Source organism: Notamacropus eugenii, chromosome 4 (genome assembly GCF_028372415.1).
Source record: "Notamacropus eugenii isolate mMacEug1 chromosome 4, mMacEug1.pri_v2, whole genome shotgun sequence".
Classification (NCBI taxonomy): domain Eukaryota; kingdom Metazoa; phylum Chordata; class Mammalia; order Diprotodontia; family Macropodidae; genus Notamacropus; species Notamacropus eugenii.
Window position 1 is genome coordinate 15,246,549 of NC_092875.1, and position 14,387 is coordinate 15,260,935.

Here is a 14,387-nt window from a genome sequence, read left to right on the forward strand (position 1 = left end):
GAGGCTGAGACCGTGAGGCTGACTTACGATCCTCTCATGTTAGTGAAGTAATGAAGTTGTGTACCAAAACTAAACAAAAAAAGGAAGATTGCTGCCCTCCACTTTCCTAGTCCCACCATTTTTATTTATATGTGTTTACATATATACACACAAATATATAAAAACATAGAAATGTTATAAATGTTATGTTGCATGTTATATGGAATATGTTATATGGGGTATTCAGGGAAGACTTCTGGTGTGAGGGTTGCCGAGCCTTTTCAGGATTGCTCATCCATCTGTCACCCAACTCTCACCTATGACTCCAAGAAGCTGTAGCATGGGCAGCGACCACACCCCAGTGAACTATCTCTGCAAACTAAACCTGGTTGAGGGTAACTGAGAGATCTCAAACCCATTGCTGAGTTATGGAAGTTTCTATCCCAAACATGTGAAGACTTCCCAGATGGAATGGGCAAATGAGAACAATTTGTTCCATTGGTCATGAAAGTGACTCAAGTAGGCGCTGTGAAGCATTTAGGACTTGGTCAGACATCAAAGATGCCAAGGTCATCCACTGCATCTTGAGCCATCTCTGCTTGTCTTAACTTTTGTCCTGCACTGGATTTTCATGACTCAGGAAGAGAGAATGAGGCTGAGATTGAGCAACTCTGCCTCACTTAAATCCAATTTCACACACAAGTCAAGAAACCATCACGAAGTCCTTGGTCCTCTTTGAAAACAAAAGATGCAAAAACTACATTAATAACAATTTATTATACACAGGCACATCTTGGAGATACTACAGGTCTGGTTCGAAATCTCTGCAATGAACTGGATATTGCAATAAAATAAGTCACACAAATGTTTAGGTTTTCCAGTACATATAAAAGTTATGTTTACACCATACTATGGTATTAAATATGCAATAATATTGTGTCTAAAAATATACATGCCTAAATTTAAAAATCATTTATTGCTAGAAATAATGCTAACCATCACCTGAGCCTTCAGTGAGTTTTAATCTTTTTGGTGATGGAGGATCTTGCCTGGATGTTGATGGCTGATCTTCTCTCGATGTCTATCATTGCTGTGACTGATCATGGAGGCGGTTGCTGAAGGCTGAGGTGACTGTGGCATGAACTCTGCTGCGTTGAATGACTCTTCCCTTTCATAAAAGATTTCTCTGTGGCATGCCATACTGTTTGATAGCAGAACTTTCAAAATGGGAGCCAATCCTCTCAAAACCTGCTACTGCTTTATCCACTAAATTTGTGTAACATTCTTCAAGATTGTTGTGTCTCAGGGATTAGAAAACATACAACTTTCATCAAGTTTGCTGCCTTACGTCAGTGAAGTTCATGGCACCCTGAAACAATTTCAGTAACATCAAAGGTCACAGATCACCGTAACAGGTATAAGAATAATGAAAAAGTTTGAAATATTGTGCAAATTCCTAAAATGTGACACAGAGACACAACATAGGTACATGCTGTTGGAAAAATGGCTCCGATAGACTTGTTCAATGCACGGTTACCATGAACCTTCAATTCGTTAAAAAAATAATAATGTCATATCTGCACAGTACAATAAAATGAAGTATGCCTGTACATTACATGTATATTCTTGTCTTCCAACAAAAGCAGAGCCTTCATCTTCTGTGCTGTATTCTCATCAAAACCTTACTATCTCCTCCCTACATTTCCATTTTATAGCTGAAGAGATTAACAGTACAGAGAGGTCCTTTGTTCAAGGATACTCAGTGAGATGGTTCAGATCTGAGTCCTGATCCCCAGGCTCCTTGCCTCTTCAGAGCAGGAGGCAAGGCAAAGGACTTGATCGATCAATCAGTCCCCTTCAAATTAAGGAACATACTGGTCCCATCCTGAGCTCTTCAGGCCTTTGGCCCTGACTGGTTTTCCGCAAACTCATTCTGTCTGCCCTGTCTAGGAAGCTGACATTTACATAAGGTTTTCCTTTCTTATTTGTCCATAGAACTTCTTTGGAGGGTAGGAAGGTAAGACATGAACCTCTTAGAGACAGAAAAACAAACCCTAGTAAGGTCAAGTAACTGGCTCCAGGCAATGCCTCTGTTGGAAACAAAAACCAGGATGCCAGGTCTCTCCGAGTGGCTCTTTTGCAAAATCCTGTTTTGTAATTAGTCTACATGTGAATTCAGTATTGCCTGTTTTTATGGGTGAGTCCTTGCACGTAGGCCATTTGAACTTGTCTCTATGATAGAAAGGGGGACCCCGTGGTATCTCGCCAATGCCTGCAGTTACTGACCACACCAGTGACCTCACCATCCTGCCTATGACTTGGTTTAGAGAGACGCCACCCTTGGAAGCCCATGGGGCACGGGCCAAGAAGGGCAGTTCTCAGAAACCCGGATGGCTCCGAAGGCTCTTCCTCACCTCAGTTCCTCTCCCCAAGTCACGAGGGCCCAGCTGACGTTGTCCAGGAAGATGGAGAAAGGCTGGGGCATTGTGGTCACTTGAGGCTCTATTTATACCAGGGGCCAGGCCTATGTTGCAATCTGTTCCTCTGATTGTGGCTACTATTGGGAGGACGTCACTGCGTCTTTGACCTCAATGGAAGAGCTGATGCATCCCCCTGCACGACGTATGGGGACCCCACACTGTCCAGAGGACCCCTGTCACTGTTTACATGACATCTTAGCGGGGAGAGCTGAGAACTGCTTCAGTCCTTAGCCCTTGGATCACACTACCTGCTGGCCTTGCCTTCTCCACCTCTGCACCCAAGCTGGCTCAGCCCCTGGCGATAGGGCAGGACATCATGGGTGACCATCTCTCCTTGCTTCTGGAAGTGCTGGTGCCCTCCCCCAAGCTCCTCAAACCAACAACGCAAAGCCTTACAGCCCCCTAAGGCCCCATGGAATGCCTGAGGAAACCCCTCCAAATCTCACACCCTGTGCAATGACTGGGTGTAGGAGAGGCAGGGTTAGCCAACCTCGGTGGCCCAATCAGCAAATACTTGGGAATGTATCATTATTGACCCCTTCCCACTCAGATAGTCTGATTCTAGGATGTGAAAATTGGAAGGTTGGGAGGTAGGAACCATGGCACGACAGAAGAGAAGAGGAGACCGTCTATATGACAGGATGTCAGAGCTGGGAGGACTCTTAGAACAGGGAATGGCGAGGCTGGGAGGGGTCTAGCAACCTAGAATTTTAGAGTTCTTCCTCAGCTGCTCAAATTATTCTGTGTTTGCTTTGTGATTGAGATGATGCTGTAAAGAAAGGACCAGTCTGGTGCCATCAACTCCCATGTTGACCTGGTTGATCTGGTCAGATCAGTCTCCCTGGGCTCCAGGAAACTCTTTCAGACCTTACACTGCATATGATTTTCTGCTGTGCACATTGGATGGAGTTTTATATACTGGGAGCTCCTCATATGGATGAAATGGCCTCAAGAAGCCTCCTCTATCTTTGTATTGGCTCAGGGAGGCCCATGTCTTACCCTATCTCCCCTCAGATTTAAGCTTCCTGAGGGCAGGGAATGTTTCCCTTTTGTCATCCCCCTGGTGTCTAGCACAGTGCTTGGCACACCAGAAATATTCAGATGGACCTGAGCAGAACACTGCAGAACAGCAGGAAGGGCCAGGCCTGGAGAGATTGCCTAGTCCAGCCCCTGATTTCTGAGTGGAGGGAAGGAAACTGCTTTTATACTTGGGCGGTTTTCAGTTAAGATATGACAGGAAGATTCTTTGAAAAGATGGAACTCCACACGCTCAAGGGATTCTCATACAGAGAAAGTGAAACCAGGGCCCTGTGAGTCACAACCTCCCTCCCTCCCCAGAAGATTGGGCCAGGCTTCTTCCCGATACACCCAGCTCCCCCCAGAACCCCCACCTTAAGCTTCTCCATGTGTCCTCCCAATCGCCCATGAAGCCCACCAGGCAGGGGCTGCTATTTTACTTTGTATGGATGAAAAAGAGGCTGAGAAAAGGTAAACCACCTCCTCAAGGTCACCCAAGATGGTGGGTGTCGCGACTGGAAGGTAAGCAGGTCTCCTAGCTCCTGGCAAAGAGGTTTTGACAGGAAGGTATTCTGTCCCAAGAGGGTCTAGAGGAGGTGGATGGAAGGAAGGGGCCAGGCCAGGGGGAGGAACATGACCAGCAGGTGGCCATGGGGAATGCGAAGTGCAGGGGCCCAAGACCTTAGGACCCTAACCTGGAATTGGAGGGAACTAGTTAGCACCTGACTGTATGCCCAGGAAGCTAGTACTTTCCAAATATAGATGTCCTAAGAATGGTATTGGGTTGGGAACTAGAGAAGAGAGAGGGCTTCCTCTCCACCCCCAATCCCTACCCCTACCCCATCTCAGGGCCCCTTCCCTCTCCCCGCAAACCACATACTTGGGTCTTTGCCTTCCTAGGATGTCCTGGCGAAACATCTGACAGCCTGGGTGACCACAGACCTCAGACTGAGTGGGTCAGGGTAGGGGTGTGAGGGGCCTAACCCAGCATCTCCCCTTCTGGAGGGAGGGACACCCCTTCCCTGTTCTCGTGGGTGTGGGTGTCGTGACACCCTAAGGGGAAGACAGCTTAACCTCAAAGATGGTTGAATTCGAAGAATTAAAGGAGGAGCCCAGGGTCAGAGAAGCGACCGCCCATTGACTCCGCCCGGGACTCCAGTTTTTGGGGTCGTGTTCCCAGAAGAGCTGCCCCCACCCCCATCCTGGGAGGTGCTGGCCAGCCGGCAGAGGATAAAGCGGCCCTTGGTTCATGAGGCCCTTCAGTGTAAAGGTGTCTCTGACGAGGGAGGCCCCGCTCCGGCTGCCGGCACCCAGTATGTGGGCATGGCTCAGACTGAACTCTCTCTTTGGTATGTACTTCCTCCCCTACCCCATTCACTTCAGGCAGGCAGCCAGACTGCGGAGACTGGGGGATGAGGGGCAGAGATGAGAAGCCACAGGCACCCCTCAGACCCAGAGACTTTGTTCAGAAGGCATCCCATGGAGGAGCTGATTGAATGGGACCAAATGATCCCCAAAATCTATGACTGAGGGGCATCAGCTGAAGGCCCAAGGGGATGCCCTGGCAGGGGGAGACTGGTTTGTAAAAGGCTGATGGAAGAGTCAGGTTTGGAAGGAGGGATGGGGCAGGGGTGGCTGAAGAGTTGTGGGGGATATCTAAGGGAGCAGGGGAGCAGGAGGAAGGGAAGGACAGGTCCAGATGAGTGTAGTGGGCCATGGACATGGCCCTGGGAAGGGGGAAAGTGGGGGTTGGGGGTTAAGCAGCTACAGAACCCTCTCTGGCTGGCTGAGGCTTCTCCTATTGACTCTGGGATGGGTAGAAAGGGCAGGAAACCTGGGTCCTGGTCCTTGATGGCTTGGCTTGCTATGACTTTGGGGTAATACCCAACTTCACCAACTCACACATAATTCCATGCACCACTTGACCTTGCACATGCAACCCAACAATACAGTCACATTACAATATTAGCTGCTATTTTTAAAGGGTTATGTTTTAGAAAACTCTACCCATTTAGTGAGAGTAACCTGTTCCCCTTCTGTATCATGCATTATCTCATTCAGTTCTCATATGTTTGAATCTAGGACCTGTGATTTCATTGGTGTGGACATATCACAGAGGGCCTCTAACTTTGGGTCACGAGTCAGTTAGAATCCAAGGCTGGATCTGAACCTAGGGCTTCCAGATTCCAAGTCCCTAGCCAGACGCAGCTAATCACCTGCCCAGAAACCACAAGATACAAACACAGGTGACCTATATTCTCTGACCCTGCCTCACGCAGGGTCTCGTTTCTCTGGCAGGCACAAGGACACCACCAACCACTCCAACCACAGATTCAGGGTAGCATCAGAGAAGGCCGGCCCTCCAGAGGACCTAGATCTCCCCTTGTCTTTGAACAAAGGAGGAAAAGGCTCCTACCCTGACCCCTCCCCCTGCCCCCTGCACACCCCCTTCCCCCCAGGAAGTTCATACATGGATGGCAGAGCAGGTATGCACACACCACATACTCAGACTTACACACGTGCCCTTGGTCTCGGCCCCCTGTGGCAGGTGCCCAGAGATGGGCTCGGTGGGGTGGCAGGAGAAGCACTGGGCAGGCCCAGGCCAGGGATGCCCTAGGGAGGCTGGGCTCCCCAGAGCCCACCCCGGCGGCGGCTGCAGCCTGCTGGGACCCAGCGAGTTCTTAGGAAATGAAGAAGCAGCTGTCGCCACTTTCCTTTCATTGCGAAACCAGTCCCTTCCGACCATGTGGTTGCCCAGTGCTTGGCACCGGGGCCAGGAGCAGTAACTGTTCCCCTCCCCCTGCTGGCTAAGCCCTGGGCTCGACTCCAGCTTCTCCTCCTGGGCACCAGACTCCATCTCCCCTGGTGGGTAGGTGGGGACCCAAGCGATAAGATTTGTAAAACTCAGAAGGTGTGTTGTCTGCTGTAGAGAAGAAAACTGAGAGGGCAGGGAAGTGACCTGCCTAAGGTCACACAGCCAGAAAATAGCAGAAGCCATACCTGACCCTAGGTCTTCTGATGCTAAACCCAGTGGGTTTTCTACTCGATCACTGCCTCTCATTTGTCAGACTTAGAGCTGAAAGGAAACTTGGAGGTCATTAGATCCCTGCCCCTCTTTTTACAGATGAGGAAGCTGAGGTACAGAATGGTTAGGTGATGAGTCTGAGAGAGGATCTGAATCCAGGTCCTCCTGACTACTAATTTAGTACTGTAGGAAAAAATTGAACCTTCCTTGGGCAGGTCCCACCAGCAACTAAACTGTCAAGCCCCTGGGTAGCCCTTCAGGAACCCTGCCTATTTTCTCCTCCACCCTCTAAGACTAACTGGAGGATGCCCCCTTTCTCCTGATCCAACTGGGAGAAATGGATAGACACCCAGAGGTCGTGAGGGTGGGCAGAAGACAAGCTAGAACTAGATGCCTTCCTTCCCTCCTGGAAATAGGGGTGAGAATGCTGGCTTAGAACCCAAGGACCTGAATGAGAATCCTGCATCCAGAACCCTGACAGGCTCCAAAGAAACCAAACTGGAAAGACCCCCAAAGAACATTCAGCCCAATCCCTTCCTTTGGAAATCATGCAGTTAGAAAGTGGCAAAGCTGAGATTTAACCCTGGTCCCACTGATTCCAAACTCAGCATTCTTTCCATAATGGCAGGTGACCCTAGGCAAGTCATATCCTCTCTATGGGCCTTGGTTTCTCCCTCTTCAAAATGAGGTGATTTCTTTCCAGCACTGACTTGTTTCCATTTAGTGACTGGGATCCTTCCATTCCAGGACCAAGTTAGTCCCCTTGGGTTCTCCTTCTACCCCCAACCATGATGTCCCCCCTCTCTCTTGCTCCAGGCTTGACCTGTGGTCTCTTGTGGCTGTGCCCAGTGGCCGGAAGCACTTGCACTGATTACCAGAACCTCCTCTATCAACTGAAGAGCATGGCAAAGAGAGATTTCTTGAAGTCCTTTGTAAGTGCTGGTGCCATACCTGTTCCCAAATGACCTCCATCGCTTTGATCTCTTAAGGCTTTCCTGTTGAGCTGAAGGATGATCAGCTGGGTAGAGTGGGTAGAACATTGGCCTTGGAGTCAGGAGGACTTGGTTCAAGTCAGGTCCTACCTCAGACATGTCCTTAACTGGGTGTGACCCTGGCCAAGTCACTTGTTCTCTCTTGACCTCACTTTCCTTATCTGTAAAATGGGGATAACAGCACCTATCCCCTCAAAGTTGTGAGAATCAAGTAATATTTTATGCACATATAACATGTATGCAACAGACATGTAATATATGTATACATATGCACATGAGCATGTATTGCTTTGGAGATACTAATGTGCTTATTTAATTGTTAGCTATGATGATGATGAATAAGGATGATGGCCATAGACATGGCTCCTGATCAATGCAGGGAACAAGGGAAGGGATAGCATAGGATCATAAATCTATAGATGGAAGGGTCCTTAGGGACCCAACTCTCAATTTTTCTTGTTGAATCATTTTCAATTGTGTTTGACTCTCTGTGACCCCATTTGAGGATTTTATGCTAGAGCATATTCTCCAGCTCATTTGACAGATGAGGAAACTGAGGCAAACAGGGTGAAGTGACATGCCCAGGGTCACACAGCTAGGAAGTGTCTGAGGCTGAATTTGAACTCAGGAAGATGAGTCTTCCTGATCCCAAGCCTGGTGTTCTCTCTATGATGACCAATGCCTTCATTTTACAAATAAGGAAACTGAGGCCTAGAGAAGATACACACACTTCTACTTGCACTTGGGTTTTCTCTCCTTCATTCTACCTTCCCATAAGGTTGTTTTTGGTGCCCCTGAAGTCCTCATCTCACCTATATACAAATGTGGCTCATTGAATAAAGATCTAGCAAGAGAGACCAAGAAGGCGTGGTCAGAGGGCCAGGAGGAGAACCAGCGGATGGCAGGGTCATGAAAAAGCAGAAGAGAGAGGGTCCAGGAGAGGAGGGTGAGTGACAGCGCCAATGGCAGTGGAGAGGTCCAGGAAGATGCAGAATGAGGAGAGGCCCTTGGATAGAGCAGTTAAGAAAGCTTTGCTCTCTAGGAATGATGCGGCCAGAAGCCAGTCTCAGCGGGTTTGGAGAAACCTCCTTGCAGGGAGAACAACTTCAAAGTGGGATGGGCGAGGTGGTGAGCTCCCCATGGCTGGATGACTTCCAGCAGAGGATGAATGTCCCTTTGGCGGGGACATCATAGACGTGGTGGATTCCATGGAATTCCTCTTCTTTTCTTAGCCTCAGTTTCCTTATCCGTCAAATGAAGAAATTGGACCTCACACCCTCTGAGATCCCTTCTATCTAATGATACCATATTTGTAGCTTGTGACATTGTCTGTCATCACTGTAGCTAATGTGTGGGGATTAAAGCCACATGCATCCACACAGACACAACTTCATTTGATTCTCAGAACGACTCTAGGAGGTGGGCTCTTTTATTATTCCCATTTTACAGATGAGCAAATTGAGACTGAGGGGAGTTACATAATGTGGCCAGGGTCATACAGTGAAGGAAATGTCTGAGGTAGGACACTTCCCACCCACTAACTATGGATGTCCCCCAACACTCTACCCTGGGCACTCTGCTCTTCTCCATCTATAGCCTTCTTCTTCTTTCTCTCCTGAAAGGCAGTCTTCCATCACCACCTATCTTATAGACATCTCATAGGCACCTCAAACCCAACCCATACAAGCTAGAGCTCATCTTTCCTCCTCTTCCTCTTTCCTTACTGTAGAGAGTACCATCCTCCCCTAGTGGTCCAGGCTCAACACTTGGCCCCTCACTCAGTCTGCATGGCCAATCCATTGCTGCACCTCTCATATCCTTCCCTTTCTCTCCATTCATCCTCTTTCTCCAGGACTGGTGATAACCTGGTTGGTCTCCCTTCATCAAGTCTCTCTCCTAATCCATTCCATTTTCCATCAGTTGTCAAAGTGGTCTTTAAAGCCCTCCCTACACCTATGTGACTACCTCCAGGATCAAATATCAAGTCTTCTGCTTGGCATTCACTCAAAGTCCTTCCCCACCTGGATCCTCCCTGTCTTTCCAGTCTTTATACATCTTTCCCTCCTTTGCACCCTCTATGATGCTCAGTCATTTTCATTCATGTCTGACTCTTCATGACCCCATTTGGGGTTTTCTTGGCACAGATACTGGAGTGGTTTGCCATTTCCTTCTCCATTTTATAGATGAGGAAATTGAGGCCAAAAGGTTAAGTGACTTCCCCAGGGTCACACAGCTAGTAAGTGTCTGAGGCCAGATTTGAAGTCGGGATTTTGAGTCTTCCTGTCTCCAGGCGTAGGACATTCTATCCACTATTTTCCATCTTCCATCTTCTCCTCCATCTTGTATGTACCTAGTTGTTCACATGTTTTCTCCCCATTAGAAGATTAGTTTTTCAGGACAGGGAACTCATATTTGCCCTACTTTGTATACCCAGAGCTTAGTAAAAAGCTTGGCAATACAACAAGCTCTTTATGGGGGCAGTCAAGTGACTTGCTCAGGGTCACACAGCTAGTAAGTGTCTGAGGCTGGATTTGAACTCAGGTCCTCTTAACTCCAGGGCCTGTGCTCTATCTACTGTGCTACCCAGCTGCCCCACAATAAGTTCTTAATAAATGTGTATTATCAAGCTGGGATGTGCCTCCTTCTTACCCAAGGTCTGCCCTCTTGGGCCGAACAGAACCAAGTGAATCTTGCTTCCAAACAACCACACTAACCCTCTCAGACAGCTCCCTCCTCTTCCAGAGGCTTCTATTTTTCCTCCAGCTCATCTTTGTGAATGTGGACATCATCTTGCCTCTGGAATCAGAGGATCTGGGTTCAAATCCTACCTTTGGCATTTGTTCCCTCTCTCTTTATCTCCTGGACTGTGGCTTCCTCCTCTGAGATTTCTTCCCAAACCAGAACTATGACTATGAAATCCAGCCGATTCAGAGTCCTCATGCCTGTTATCTTATGATTCACTAATAACTTTGGTAAGAGTTTCCTCTGGGGACCCAAGCTGTCTGACTGCAGGAAGATGAGGGATCTGGTTCCATTAGCCTCTAAACTGTCCCATAGTAAAATGGGCTACCATAGGAAGTAGAGAGCTCCCCATCAGTAGAAGGCTTCAGAAAAGGTCTGGAAAGTGTTGGAGAAGAGACTCTGGGTCAGTTCTTGGCTACCCTAAAGTCAGCCTCTGCTGACTCCGACATTCTGTGATTCTGGGCCTCAGTTTCCTCCCCTGTCATATGAGGGAATTTGGCCTAGCTGGGGACCTTAGATCCCTCTCAGATCTCCCCATTCTGTCTGTCTAGGACTGAACCACTCATCCTTTGGGGAACTTCCAACCTAGACTGACCAGAGCTGGGTGTCTTGCTCTAGAGGTCCCAACCCCCATCTCTTTTCTCCTCAGATCACCGACCAAGGCCTAAACTTACTCCAGCTCAACAATATCTGCCAAGAGAGACCAGACTTCCCCAACATGGAGACCCTTAAAGACTTACCTCCAGTTGCCTTCCTCCAGAATGTGAGTCAGAACCTGTACATCTTTGAACAGGAACTCAAGGAACCCATCTTTGAGCAGATGGTCAGGCAGATTCAAGGCATAGAGAATAACATCTGCTGTCTACTTCAAACCCTCCGTTCTGCCCCGGCTGTCTGCCCTTCTCCTGGAAGCAAAAGGACCCTATCCCCACCTCTGACTGCTGGAAGTTTCCAGTGGAAATCAGAGAGATGTTCGACCATACAGAGCTACCAGGTCTTGATGGAAAATATGGGAAAGGTGCTAGAAACGTGGGGTCCCAGCCCTGGGCAGAGAAAAAGGAATAGACGTTCCCTTCTCAATGTCTTGCTTGGCCAAAGGAGGAAAGTGACTCAACCCTAGGGGCGCGGTGCTACATTAGTCTCCAGGAAGTGGCACCAGAGGTCTGTGCTGGGCTGCCCGAAGAATGATGGCATTGGAGGCGGTGGACCCAAGGGGTCACCTACTTATCTACCTTTCTGCTGGTTCCCACTCTGGGCTTAGAAACATTGCACTTTAATGGGGGTAGGGGGGATTCCTGACATCTCTCCAAATAGTTATTGATATATAGTGCTGTTATGGCATAGAATCCCCGCCCCCCATGCCTTCTCTATTCCTTCAGGGCTGCCCATTCAGGTCATGGGGCTGCCAGAGCTCAATGCCCCATGACTCTTCATGAATCAGAGTCCTACTTTCCATTGATTCAGGGGTCTGATGACAAGACTTGACTCAGGGCCCAGTGCCTGACTTGTTTCCCTCCCTGCTTAGCCTCACTTCGGGGGGCCTTAACACCATTCTTTATGCTCTGACTTTGTCTCCCCCTGGGCCCCTAAGAGTTGTCTTTGTTTGAGGGGTGGAGTGGATGGTTTAGGCATGGGAGGAATCAGGAAAGTATATGGCCAGTAGGAGCTTCATGCCAAGGCGCTAGCGTCCCCTCCTCTCCCTCCCTCCCCTCCCAATAGATACTGGAGATGGGCAAGAAAGGGGTTGCCTTCCCTGGTGATAGGGCCCAACAGTATTCTGTGCCAAATGGTCTGTCCTCTACAATAATGACTCACTGAGATAGAAACTTTGCTACTTGGGGAGAAATTGCTGCTGGACAACAAATGTCCCCACGGGCTGATTCCCTGGGATCCAAGACTCCCCTATCCCTGCCCATCCCTGAGGGCACAGAGAATAATTTATCAAGTTTCTATTTATATTTATTTATTAGCCATGTATTTAACAGTTTCTGATATATTTAAAATTTACTTATTTTTCTAAAGCTGTTTTGTGTGTCTTCCTGTTGTCATGTGGGAAGGGGAGGGATTGTGGTTAAGGCCCACAGAGTCCACATGGGCTCTGGGGGGGGGTTCTCTGGGGCCAGGCTTTGGGGACTGAGGGGAGGTTGGGGAATTGATGGAGAGGACCTGTGGTTAGTCACTGGAACCCAGACTTAGTAAAAACTGACCTCAGAGATCACTGACACCACACAGAAGCCTAGAGACGTTCAGCAATTTGCCCTAAGTTAGTGAGAGCTTGTCTGAAAGAGTCTAAGTGAGTGTGTGTGTGTGTGTGTGTGTGTGTGTGTGTGTGTGTGTGTGTTTGAATGTAACAAGGGTGCTCTACTTTCCCTATTCTAGATCCAGGCTCCATCCTCCCTTCAGGGCCCTGGGCAGCTGGGGTCACTCTTCTGCTGTCACTCAAGTTCACACTGGTTGTATTTCCCCCATCATTAGCCACTAATGAGATTAGTCGTTCTTTACTTGCACCCAATTCTTTATGACCCCATTTGGGGTTTTCTTGGCAGATACTGGGATAGTTTACCATTTCCTTCTCCGTCTCATTTCACAGATGAGGAAACTGAGGCTGACAGGGTGAAGTGACTTGCCCAGGATCACATAGCTAGGAAGTATCTGAGGCTGGATTTGAATTCAGGTCTTTCTGACTCCAAGCTTGGACTCTATCCACTGCAACACCACCTAGAGGCCCAAAGAGACTAGTACTCCAGTTCTAATTAACATGAAGAGTTATTATGAAGCTATACAAGAGAAAACGCCCAAACATTTCCCCCCAGTTCTTTGCAGGCACGTTCTCCCCTAAACCACCTCAGACATCAAGGAATTGGGCTCAGACTTAGACAGCAAAAGAGAATAGGATTTTTACCTAGCACTGGTCCCACCCAGTTCACACTGAAATCCAGCCTGACTGCTGGATGATGAGTCCTTGTCTCATGAGGACTCTAAGCAGCGTTAACGGCCATGGGTTGTTACTTGTGTGACTTTATTTAGTGAGTCAGCCAGCATTTATTATGCCCCTACTATGTGCTCTGGGAATATAAACAGCAGAAAGAAAGACAGTCCCTACCCCCAAGGAGTCTTTCTGTTAATGAAAAGGACAACACAGAGATGGAAGCTGAAAGAGGAAAAGGGGTAGGGAAGGAAGGTACCAGATTCAGGGAATGATGGAGAAGTCCTGAGTGCAGCCAGGTGAGAGCCTTAGAGGAGGGGCTAGGAGGAGCTGTCCAATCAGAGAGAGCCAGACAGTGTTAGCAGGGCCCTTAGAAGTCAGCTAAAGCAATCCCTTCATCTTAGGAAGGATGGAAGCTGAGCCCGGGAGGAGAGTAACATACCAAGGTCATATATAGGTACACCCCTCAGGCTCACGGGACATTCGTGCCTCCATGGATGCTCTTTTGGCTCTGACACTCAGAATGGGAATGAGACACACCTCCAGCTCCCTCTCTAGGCTGCTGTGAGCTAGGACCAGAAGTGTAACTAGCCCAAGGTCAATGGGGCTTTGTTCTAGAGTGCTGACATGCGGTGGGATAGAGTGTGCCACTCTTCCAGGGGGGTAAGCTCTTTCCTCAGCAGTCCTTTAGCCTTCTCTACATATTCACACTAACTGAGGGCTAACTAGGACCATACTGCCATGAAGGCTTTCAGAAAACACCTTCCTGAGAAAAGATTGATGGAATTTACCCAGCCCAGGTGGTGATCTAGCCTCCCCAGGTCACAATCACTCTCTCAGATGCTCAGAGCTGGAAGAGGTCTCTAAGGTTGTGACTCTTCTACAACTACAGCACAAGCCAGGAGCTGCTTGGTGTTGGGCATACAAAGATAGAATGTCCCCAAGGAGTTTACTCATTCTGTTGATTAGCTGTCATCCAGCCTTCCAGAAAAGATATCCCACAAGGGGGAATTCATATTCATTACAATTTACTTTTGGTTGGCTTCAGTTATTAGAAAGGCAGCTAGGTGATTCAGTGGATAGAGCTCCTGCCTGAGTTCAAACCTGACCTCAGACATTTACTAGCTGGGTAACTCTGGGTAAGTCACTTCACCCTGTTTAACTCAGTTTCCTCATCTGTAAAATGATCTGGAGATGGAAATGGAAAATCAGTCTAGTCTCTTTGC

The 14,387-nt window shown here is 48.4% G+C and overlaps 1 protein-coding gene across 1 annotated transcript; it reads left to right on the top strand.

Moving 5' to 3' along the window:
• The first annotated feature begins 3,442 nt into the window (after positions 1–3,442).
• On the top strand, positions 3,443–12,256 carry OSM (oncostatin M). The gene is made up of 3 exons (XM_072599981.1): positions 3,443–4,825; positions 7,318–7,433; positions 10,885–12,256. Exons 1-3 carry the CDS (start codon positions 4,726–4,728, stop codon positions 11,353–11,355), a joined length of 687 nt encoding a protein of 228 aa, XP_072456082.1. The 5' UTR covers positions 3,443–4,725; the 3' UTR covers positions 11,356–12,256.
• Positions 12,257–14,387: the final 2,131 nt, after the last annotated feature.

Coding starts and splice junctions, on each gene's coding strand:
- OSM (XM_072599981.1), top strand. CDS start 4,726: ATGAGGCCCTTCAGTGTAAAGGTGTCTCTGACGAGGGAGGCCCCGCTC. Junction 4,826..7,317: donor CAGACTGAACTCTCTCTTTG/GTATGTACTTCC, acceptor CTCTTGCTCCAG/GCTTGACCTGTGGTCTCTTG. Junction 7,434..10,884: donor GAGATTTCTTGAAGTCCTTT/GTAAGTGCTGGT, acceptor TTTTCTCCTCAG/ATCACCGACCAAGGCCTAAA.